Source organism: Malus sylvestris, chromosome 6 (assembly GCF_916048215.2).
Source record: "Malus sylvestris chromosome 6, drMalSylv7.2, whole genome shotgun sequence".
NCBI classification, from domain to species: domain Eukaryota; kingdom Viridiplantae; phylum Streptophyta; class Magnoliopsida; order Rosales; family Rosaceae; genus Malus; species Malus sylvestris.
This window is the reverse complement of record NC_062265.1, coordinates 20266701-20277824: the sequence shown is the minus strand read 5'-3', so window position 1 is coordinate 20277824 and position 11124 is coordinate 20266701. Positions and strand designations below refer to the sequence as shown.

At 35.3% G+C, this 11124-nt stretch overlaps 1 protein-coding gene across 6 annotated transcripts; it reads left to right on the top strand.

Moving 5' to 3' along the window:
• The first annotated feature begins 1748 nt into the window (after window positions 1-1748).
• LOC126626680 (uncharacterized) lies at window positions 1749-9795 on the top strand. Of its 6 annotated transcripts, XM_050296056.1 has the most exons (9): window positions 1749-2260; window positions 3637-3839; window positions 4101-4168; window positions 4579-6175; window positions 6260-6664; window positions 6766-7512; window positions 8279-8371; window positions 8497-8843; window positions 9089-9795. In XM_050296056.1, exons 2-6 carry the CDS (start codon window positions 3662-3664, stop codon window positions 7302-7304), a joined length of 2787 nt encoding a protein of 928 aa, XP_050152013.1. In that variant the 5' UTR covers window positions 1749-2260; window positions 3637-3661; the 3' UTR covers window positions 7305-7512; window positions 8279-8371; window positions 8497-8843; window positions 9089-9795. The 6 variants fall into 6 exon arrangements, with proteins under 6 accessions (XP_050152013.1, XP_050152012.1, XP_050152009.1 ...); XM_050296055.1 differs by having other exon boundaries at window positions 8595-9795; XM_050296052.1 differs by having other exon boundaries at window positions 8497-9795.
• The last annotated feature ends 1329 nt before the right edge of the window (window positions 9796-11124 follow it).

Here is an 11124-nt window from a genome sequence, read left to right as displayed (position 1 = left end):
TTTTTTAAACCTTTAGTCCCTAAATTTAAAGATCAACCATAAGGACTGTCCCATCAGAACCAATATTTTTTTTAAAGTAAATTGTAGCAATGGTTCCTTAACTTTAATAAAATTGGAGCAATGATCTCTCAACTAAAAATTCATTACCATTGGTCCCTCAATTTATCAAAATGTGTAGCTATAATCATTTTCATCAATTTCGTCAAAATTTTGTCAAAATAAGTTATGTTGGAATAACTATTTATATAATTAGGGTCCCTCAACTCATCAAAATATGTAATTATGATCATTTTTGTCAACTATTAGGTGTTTGTGGATAGCAACACCATTTTCTTATATACATTAGGGTCTCCAATTAAAGATTCTCTTAATAACTATTTAGTTTTCAATTTTTGTTCACTTTTTGTTTTTAAAAACTGAAACAATAGTTTGGTAACTGTTTTCCATTTTACAGAACTTTACTGTTTTTAGTCTAATTTATATCCAAGAGAAGTGAGCTCATCCTGCCAAGTTAGGGATGCAAGCATTAATTGTTCGATTTAGACGATACAAGTTCATTATTTATTAAGAATGAAATATGTTCATTCTTCCATTACCATAAGGATGCAAGTATTATCCAAAAATTATTGAATTGAGGGAATATGACGAGTAATTTGTTAATACCACCATTAACTAATTTAATAAGTTTCGTGATATATAACATGTGTAATTTGCTACCACCAACCATTATCATAATTCAAGGAGAATACTTCTTTCATTTCATTTCCTTCTTCCCAACTAGCACGGTATCATTTGGACAGGTGAGTGGGCACAAGTCAAAAAGAAAAAAAAAAAAAAGAAGAAACTAACTTGGTATCGTTGTCATACAATAAGGATATTCTAAATTGTTTATTTTGTTTAACATTATTTAAAGATAGTTTCTAGAAAAATTCATTCAATTGGGATACAGTTTACCCATCTATACATGTTGAACACATCGAGAATTATATTATGAAGTAGAATCCTAATGATAAACTATCAATTTCTTTGATTCGTATAGATTACTAAATGGTCTCCAAATTGAATGATTTTTTTCTTTCTAGATTTGATTTTTATGATAATAAAGAGAATGAATAATTTTGATTATGACACTATAGATTGAAATGATGCCACGTCAATAAGGTACGATGAAAGTATTAACCTCTTCCTCTCCAGAATGAAGGAAACCTCTATCATTAATTTAGTAAGTCTCATAAAATAGTCACTAATATTACGATTTAATGATATTTCTCATCACTTATAAGTGAGAAGTTTGGTTTCAACTTCCGTGAATTGCAAGTATGGTATCACATTACTATAATGGACTAATTATGTGGCTTAGCTAGCCTAAATCATCTATACCAAACGAGACCTTAGTGTGAACCATCTTGTATATAAGAAAATGGTGTTGCTATCCACAAACACCTTTTAACCTTCTACACACACCTCAATTTCAGTTTTCAGATTGAATGAAATAAAGAAGATTAAATGACAAAAATTAACACGGTTTTCAGATCGAATGAAATAAAGAAGATTAAATGACAAAAATTAACAAAGAAGATCTGGAAGGTAAAAAGAAGTGTGGAACCTCCCTAAAAAAACATTGTAAAAGTCCAACGGCCGTCTATTTACAATATCATTGTTTTTGTAAACATTAACATCAAAAAATATAACAAAGCATTTATAGGCTTATAGCAGAACAATCTTATTATAAGAAGAGACATCTTTTATCTTTCTTTAGCTTAACGTGAAGTGAGAGTCTTGATGAAAACAAAAAAAATAGGAGGAGAGGAGGTGATGAGTCTGTCGGATGACGGTTGAAGTTGGAAATGCAGAAAGCCAGAGAGAGAGAGAGAGAGAGAGAGAGAGAGAGAGAGAGAGAGGGAAGTGGAAAGCAACCCAACTTAATATTTTCTGCAGTTGAAAGCTTTCCTCCCGAGTCTTCATCCTCGTTGTCAATGCAAATTGCAAATTACCAGTCACTTTCACCATAAAATCTCTCACATCCTTTGCTTTTATTTTTTATCTCTATTTCTTTCTTTCCCTTTCCATATTTTTCACAATAATTTTCCATTATTCTTCTTATTCTTCAAGGTTTTCCACCTCCCATTTGAGATTTTTCTTTCTGAGTTTCTTGCCATTAATTCAGTTTCATGTTAAAGATTTGAAATTTATATATAGTTGCTCTCTGCTCAGCCCAAAAGCATAAAGCTTCCATTTTTTTTTTCTCAAGTTTTTTCAGGTACCCTCTCTCTCTCTCTCTGTCCAAGTTTCTTCAGTTTACTTGATATTTGTGAAATTTGAAATCTTGGGTATGCAAGTTTTTGTTATATGGTCATGTTTTTGGTTTGATTTCTAGACAAGAATTTCAGTGGAAAAACTTTCCCTAGAAACAAACAGAAGATACCTGTTGATACAAAATTTAATTACTACTTTAGCTAATCAAGAGCTAATCACAGTTGGAGGCAGCTAGCTAGCAAGAATTGAGGCAACACATAGTAGAAGATATTTTGACTTGAATTTCCTCGTTTTCCTGTTTCTATTCCTTAATTTTTAATGAACTGCTGAAAAAGCGAAAATTTATTTACTTGTTTCAACTTTTACACTATGCTTGGATGAAAAAATTTAAGATTACTAAGGAATTTAAAATGACGAAAATTGAAATGACAAGATTTTATTTTCTAAAATTTGTAAATTTTCTTGTTTGGTTAATCTAAAAGAACAATGGATTTGAATACTGAATTTATTATTTTTAAACTCTATATCATAGAAATTGGGAAATTACACCTATTTACATGGAATTTGAACTTGGGAATTGGAGGTCCCAAATTCTAAGTTTTTTTTCCACGCGGAAATTCTAAATTTCTATGTTTATGAATCCAAACCAGGGAATTGGTGCATGTCAATTTATAAATTCTGACTTTTATCCAAATTTCAAGTTTATTTTCCTCATCCAAATATATCCAAGTTTAAATTCCATGTAAATAGGTGTCATTTCACAATTTCTATGATTGAGAGGTTAAAATTAACAAATTCTGTTTCAATTCCATTGTTTTTTTAGGTTAACCAAACAACAAAATTCACAAATTCTAGAAAATAAAATCCCGTCATTTTAATTTCCGTCATTTTAAAATTCCTTAGTAATTTTAAAATTTTTCATCCAAACATAGTGGTAATAGATTTCATGGGGATTTGAATTATTATTTTTTAATCTCTGAATAAACAAATCCCTATCGTTATGAATTATTGAAAAAACACTCACATGGTGGGACACAGAAAATTTAGGACACAAACATGGACTATGGTGCAGGCTGCACCTACATCACAATCATATATTTATAGAAGATCAGATCAGGGTCCGCAATTGTCGACTTTGAACATATATATGTGTGTGTGTGTATATATATGTCTATATATATATATGTTTATATGATATTTCTTCTTGGTTAAGTTCATGTCATTCTTTGTGTGTTTATATGCAACCTAAGAGAAAAATAACTGCATTCTTATTGGGGTCACTGGGTTTGAAATAACTAAAACTTGTATGTTATATACTTGGGTGTTCATCCTCGCACAATCTCTAGTTTGGTGACGTAAATTTGGTGTTATTTTCTATAGCCAAGCTCTCCCAATCTCACTCATCATGGCAAGGATGACATCGCCGAGAAGTCCTATGCCGAAGAGCCCTATGCCAAAGAGCCCTATGGTTTGCGAAAAGTACGAGACAGGATGCATGTGGCATTTATATGGCCTCTTTAACTTTCGTCAAGGTCATTCAAATAAGAAGCTGCTTTCACACAGGAGGCATTTAAAGAGAATTGGTAAGGATTTTTCAATCATATTGCACAATCACAAATGCAAGTTCTTAAGAACTTTGTTTACTCACCCGGTTGCTACATTTTTATAAATTACCGCATGCACAACTGTGAATTGAACGTTGTTTAATTATTTCTGGTTTAAGTTGGTCATTTGCAAACTGGTGATAGACTTGTTGAGTAATGAAAAGTACTGAATAAGACATACTCCGAATTTTTTATTTTTCTGCAGTACTGAAGAGATTCATAATTTTTCTTTGTATGCAGATGATGGAAATTTAAGGACCAAGCTTGATTTGCTTAACAAAATAGATGAGAAGTGCGAAAACATGGATGTAAGTTCCACCGGTCTACTTTTACAATCAAACTTGGTGTATATTTTCACGTACCTGAATGTTGGTTCAAAAGACCGATTCTTATGATTCCAGATGTCTGCTAGTTTTTCTGTTTCGACTCTTCTGAGTTCTCTGTGTGTGTGTGTGTACATACATTGCCAATATGCTATTTGATCAATTACTGGAGTACTAGGCAAGAGAAACAAATGGAACTGATATATTAATAGGCTCTTCAAAGCATCTGGGAGAAATATTAATGGTAGACAAAATTTCGGAGTTTGAGAATTCGTGGTTTGACAAAGTTTCCTTCATTTTTTGTTCTGTTTTCTTCAATATTCTCTCACACAGCTGACTGCTGACATAGTATACGCTAAAGCAAATTAGCTGATTTGCAACTTCAATTGTTCCAGGTCGGAATGAAGAACAAAACTCAAACAGTTGATTCTGATATGGCAAGTAAAAGAAAGCTTAAGGGGGAAGAATTGTCCACTGAGCTGCGGTTGAATAAGAACATTGCCTCTGATCAAGTGAAACATCTGCAATCTGATTCTAAATTTGTTGGTCCATTACCAAAGAATAATGGAAAGACTAGCAATAATCGTCAGAGATCTCATGATATACCTCTTCATGGTCTGAAGAATGACACTAAGCATCGAAAACCTTCTAATTCAACTTCAGCGGAAAAACCTTTAAATAAGCTCAGCTCAGCAGCATTGCCGGAAGTATTAAGCAACGAGGTGCATAGAAAAAAGAGACGAGGATGTGGCTGTAAAAGTATTGATTACGTTAAGTATGACCAGATTAATGAAAATAATCATCTGCCGGTACAGATGAATGCAGCGGATGCCATCACAAGTCAGAAAATCATTGATGGGGTGAACCACCAGTCTAAACAATTATCAGATGCATTGCAGATTTTGAATTCGAATAAAGAATTGTTTGTAGAACTCCTACAAGACCCGAACTCTCTGATAGTTAAACACATTGAGGACCCCCGAGAATCTCAGACAAGAAAACATCAGAGTAAATCTGTCTGTGAAGAGAACATTTCAGAATGTAGGACAAGTAAAGCAAGGCAATCTAAAGGTCCTTCCGGCATTCACAATTTAAATTCCTCTGATTTTTACCTATCTCAGGAAAGTAGCTATTCTGATTTTGCAGAGAGAAAAGTAGTTTTAAAAGCTGGCCCACCAAGGTTGCAAAATTCTTCAGACGGTATCTATTCTTGCTCCTCTATGCAATCTTATTATAGCTTTAACAATGATGGGGAAAGTGAGAGGCCTGCAAATTTTTCCCTCAGCCGTATGAAGAGGAAACTGAGATGTGCTATAGGGGTAAGCAGCAAAGAGCAGGACTTGAAAACAATCAATGGTACACTTCAAATATCTCCTTGCCAAGGCTTAGAAGACTCTAAAGGAAAAGGTGTCAAGATCATGAGAAGAAATTCACCTAGCACCATTAATTCTGCTGACAGTGAAGTACTGAGCAAGTCTTCTTTTGATATCGAGAACAGAAACAACATAGGCAAGGTGAATGAATGTGAATCAAGCATTGGATGTGAAACTGCATCAACCAGGGGAACTGGCCTTCAAAACCCAAACATTTCACTTGTTAGCCAACCAAAGAAAAAGGAATCTGAAACTTTTGCAGAATTGTTAATGAAAGGAAACAAGGATAAGAACAACTTTGTAAGACAGACGCCAAAAACCTGCGAAAGGGTGGCATCATTTCCTGAGTATGACTTCTTGCCTACACGCAGTCCGGAGAGGGACTGGGAAAATACATTTGTTGATGAACCAACGCGATTTTCACCCTACAGCAATTACCAACTGGTATATGAGAACAAGTCTGGGCTTCAGAAAGAAAAGAAAACCTGCTACTCGACTCCACTGAGGCAGGACGTAGAGGCCATGCCTGAGAATAAGAAACTTGATGATCAATTGCAAGTTCTTGATATACTGCGAAATATTGACATCAAAGGGCTGGGAGATAATTCAAGGCCTAAAGGTATGGAGTTACTAATTACATATTTTTCATTATTTGATATGTACTTATGTTCTATTTTCTTAGCTAATAATCAATCTTCTGCAGGCTGTGTCCAAATTTTGGAGAATAATTCCACCATGCACCGAGGAGAAACAAATTCCTTAGAATTTCCCTCTGAATCGGACAGCACAGACAAAGTAACTACCATAGAAGTCAAGGATACTATCCACTCAGGGGAAACTAGTTCTTTGGAAGTTCTATCCAAACCAGAGAGTACGGAGAAGACCAATACCATAGAGACTAGTAATGCTACATACCTAGGAGAAACTAATCCTTTTGAGGATCAGCCATTAACATCTTCACCAGATGTTTTCTCATCAACTCCAAGTATTCAGGGGGTGGAAGATTCTGATAACATCAAAGATAAACGAGAGCAGCCAAGTCCAGTTTCTGTGCTTGAGCAGTATTTTGTAGATGCCACCAGTCCTGCAAGCACCATATTTGAACCTGGTAAGCCTTCATCAAGACCTACCATTTTTCCTTTCTTTTCTTTTTCCCCTATCCACTTCATGTGAGTCTGACTGAGGTAAACCATGCATCCATTTCTGCAGCTGAAGAGCACCATTCTCATCCTCTTACGAGGTCCCATTTGGACCCTGAAACTTCTTCTTTGAGGGAACACCAAGTTATCTCCGAGTACATTAAGGCAGTGTTGCAAGCTTCCACCTCAAATTGGGATGAGCTCTCACTGATGCCCCATTCATCAGATCAACTGCTTGATCCATTCTTGTTTGATGCAGTAAAGTTACAGGCTAATCAATTCAATAGTGATTGTATGCTGTTCTTTGACTGTATAAATGAAGTCCTTGTCGAGGTATATCATACTCATCTTCCATGCTCCCCTTGGGTGTCATTTATCAAGCCAATTGCCTCAAGACAATTTTCCGAGAATACTGTGATTCATGAGGTGATGAAGTCTGTTGATCAGTACCTCTTACCACATTCATCGCCACAGAAGTTGCAACAAATTGTTGAAAAGGACATAGCATGCTCTGGGGCATGGCTAGATCTCCGGAATGATTCTGAGGAGGTCATTTTTAAGATGGTTGAAGGTGTTTTAGAAGAATTGATCATGGAAACCATATTTTAACAACCCTTCAGAAAATTTATATTGCCACTGTATATTAGCTTTGGTCTGAGTTGGACCAAGGTAATTTGGCAAGCTCAGGCAGGTTGGAAGAACTGGTTTCAAGCCACTTGAGTATTGTCTTATGACTCCTTGAACAAGCATGCAAAAACAAGGTTGCTACGTGTGGAGCTGGATCAAGGAATCATCTTTTCTAAACTGCATAAGATTGGTATGAGGTACCCTTGGATCAAATTTTGAGTATACTCTGTATAGTTTATATCAAACCTCTTGTAGCTACTAGCTATTTGTGTCATTTTATTCTGTAAGGGGAGGTCAATATCAAGCTAGATAACAAGCCTTATGCTTTGTCTGTGGTCTAGTGTCGACGGAATAAGCCAAAAATGTATTTCAATCTAGCTAACGAAACAAAGTAAAGAAAGGAATACTATAAAAGGTTGAGTTGTCCATGTATTCATTGCTTCCGTTCAATTGTGTCGTTCAATTTTCTTAGATTGACACTCTTTAGGATACTTATTAATGCATCAGAAACTTAAACCTGTTATTCATGAACACCTGCTAGTCTGGGTATAAGTACAAACTGTACGATTCTGTGGACGAGAGCTTAATTACTGAATGCTAGAGTTTTCTAAATTAGAAACCTTTTTGGGTAAATGAATAAGAACCCTATTCTTCTTTTGGTAAGCAAACTCGGAACCCATCTATGTTTCCATGTATGAGAGGTATTTATTGCTGACAATGGTACTAATCGTTTCTGTACATTTAACTTGGGCTAAAATGTATATTCATGTTGAATAGGAAAATTAGGTAAGTTGAACACTAACTGTTAGGGCTCTGTTATATAATTGCCTGCTTTCATATTACACCAAAACTCAGAGGTACATACGCTAGCTGGTTCTATGAGAATGGCTGCCAAGAAACTCCAACAAACTGATGGTTATGTTTCTGGCAACACTTTGCTACCCTTTTTGTTGCAGGTCCCTTCCAAGACTGGGGAAGATTATCAAAAGAAGAATACCTGAAGCTACAGCTTAAACTTATCAGTAAACCTGAAATCAAGATGTTTTCGGGTAATGAAACTGTTTTAATTAGATGCTGACACACTAATTTATATATATGTTGAATTCACTGGTTTGTAATAATATCTTTGTTTTATCTTTTGTCCGCCAACATACTGAACATGGTGATATTGTAGATTGCATTGATATCTACAAACGACGTGCTTTCAATCATCCTATGCTCAACAATCATACAATTCAGGTCTATGATCAACTCTTTATGTGTTTGCTTCAGTGTCATGCTCGTGAACTATTGGCACTCATTTACTGGTGTGGACTTCGCACTCCAGTTACTGGTTCATAATCGTCCACAAGTTCATCGATGACTAATGCTAAACTCCTTATACAATATGGTGTTTTGATGTGTCATTCCATTAATTTTATCTTCTGGCTGAAAAAGCAAGTCTTTGGAATCGAACTACGGTAGCTACCCAACAAGCACTCACAAGCGCGGCTCAAATACGTTAACCAACGGGGCCATTGTGTAAGTAAACACATGTCATGAAAAACCATTTAGCCTTCTGATTGTTAAGCATCCAAATAAACTAATAGCTTTTTGATATTGTATTTTCATATTATTTATTTATTTTTTCCATTGATTTCACTGAAACACTGTTGCCAAGTGCTATTCCTTATGCTTCTGTCATATGAAGCCTCATGTATGCTAATGCCATGATATGCACAAAGCATGATATCGCTTGTGTTATGAGTATTACTTGTTGATATCAGTCTAACCCAAGATGAGAATATTGGGCAACTGTCAAGACGTCTTTAAGTACTCAAGAGCTAAGGACATGTTCCTCGTTTATGGAAGAGCTACAAAGTTGCGATTGGAAGCCTATACATATGCAGATTTCCAATCTGATGTTGACGGTGGAAATTCTGACTTCGGATATATATTCACTCTAAATAGTGGGGCTGTCAGCTGGAAGAGCAAAAAGTAAGATGTAATAGCTGATTCCACGACAGAGACAGAATATGTCACTGCGTCGGAAAAGAAGCGTTCTAGATGAAGAAGTTCATTACTAAACTTGGAGAGGTTCCAACCATTACATCACCAGTAACTTTGTACTGTGATAATAGTGAGGCGATAGCTTAACCCAGGGAACCCATGGCTCATCAAAAGAATAAGCATTTTGGTAGACACTGTAATATCATTAGAAAATATGTTACAGAGCATAAATTCAACATCCTCAAGGTTGCCTTAGTTGATAATATAGCAGATCCATTGACTAAGCCAATGTTTCAAGTCCAGCTTGACCGCCATATGGAAAGGATGGGCATTAGATACATGTGAAGGTGGCTTTGATTGCAAGTGGGAGATTGTTGAAAGTATGCCCATAAAGCCACTCATTTGATGTAATTGTTTTTGGAATAGTCATTATGTTAAATTCTTATTTGGTTAGTGGAAGGGCAAAGCTCATTGTTAATTACTATTTATTGTGTCATGTGTTTATGCAATACGGGAATTCAAGGAATGTATTTGATTTAAGAGAGAAGTGATCTAAGTAAGTTAGATTAATGAGACATTTCTCTTATGTTTATTCCTAAAACATTCATAGCCATAAGATTGTCAATTGGGCATTGACAATCTGTTAAGTTTAGTATGTGTTAATTGACTCAAGCGAGAGTATGACTAAAACAAACACATAGGTGCTCGAAAGGGTAATCAAGCACACAACGATCATAAATGAGTTCTAACATACATGTCATGTAAGAACTCGTAAGTTGCAATATGCAAACTAGACCTTTGACCTGAGGCATCATAGTTGTCTAACAGTTAGGTCCTTAATCTTTGGATATGTCAAAGACATTCCATTTAGAGTGTCCATAACATTGTTGGGGTCAAACCATCTAGTCATATAGGCATGTGAATGCACAACAAGGGATCTCTAAACTTCCATGGTGGGAGGAGAATACTCTAAGATGTGGTTCGGGAGTCTTTGCCCAAAGCACATGAATATGACGTGTTCCAAATGATATTCAATTGAATCATATGAAGAAGTATCACAATGGTTAGTATACATGAAACAATCTATTAGTTAAACGTTAAACAATGTGATTAATTGTACTGTATTAGAGAAGGACCGTATTGCATTGTACTTGTAACTAGATAGGTTTTCTAACCACTTAACAAATCCATAGGGAAATAAATTGGATCCAAGAACAATGAGCTGCAAATTCATTGGATATTTAGAGAAGTCCATGGGCTACAAATTCTACTGTCCTAACTCTTATACCAGAATACAGGAAACTCATAATGCTAAATTTGTTGAAAATATTGAACCAGTGCACTCCTCCACTAATGCCCTCATGTGAGGGTTCTAGATACTTTACCTTTAAGAGCCATGTTGAACAAGGTAATGTTACGAATCACATAAGAGGGAAGTTGCTTAATAGGCAGGTAATCAGCCTTTTACGTGATTAGGTGTATGAATCCAATTACTATGATGGGCGGTAGTGGAGGAAACCGTAATAGCTATAAATAAGGATGTCTCTGCTATCCCTAGAACAATATATTTGGGTGATAGCAATATACTAGATTTATTGAAAATCTTATCTTCATCATGAAAATAACGAGTTAATGAATAAATTTGGGTAAATTACAATAAACCAACTCAACTATGGTTCTCCTAACAAGCTCAAACCTTATCTTTTAAATATTACAATGTCATACCTCAACTATGAATTCGTTGCAATACAAGAACTCCGTCAGTTTATTGTCAGCATTCGTGGCAAATGCAAGGCCCATTACTCATCCTGCT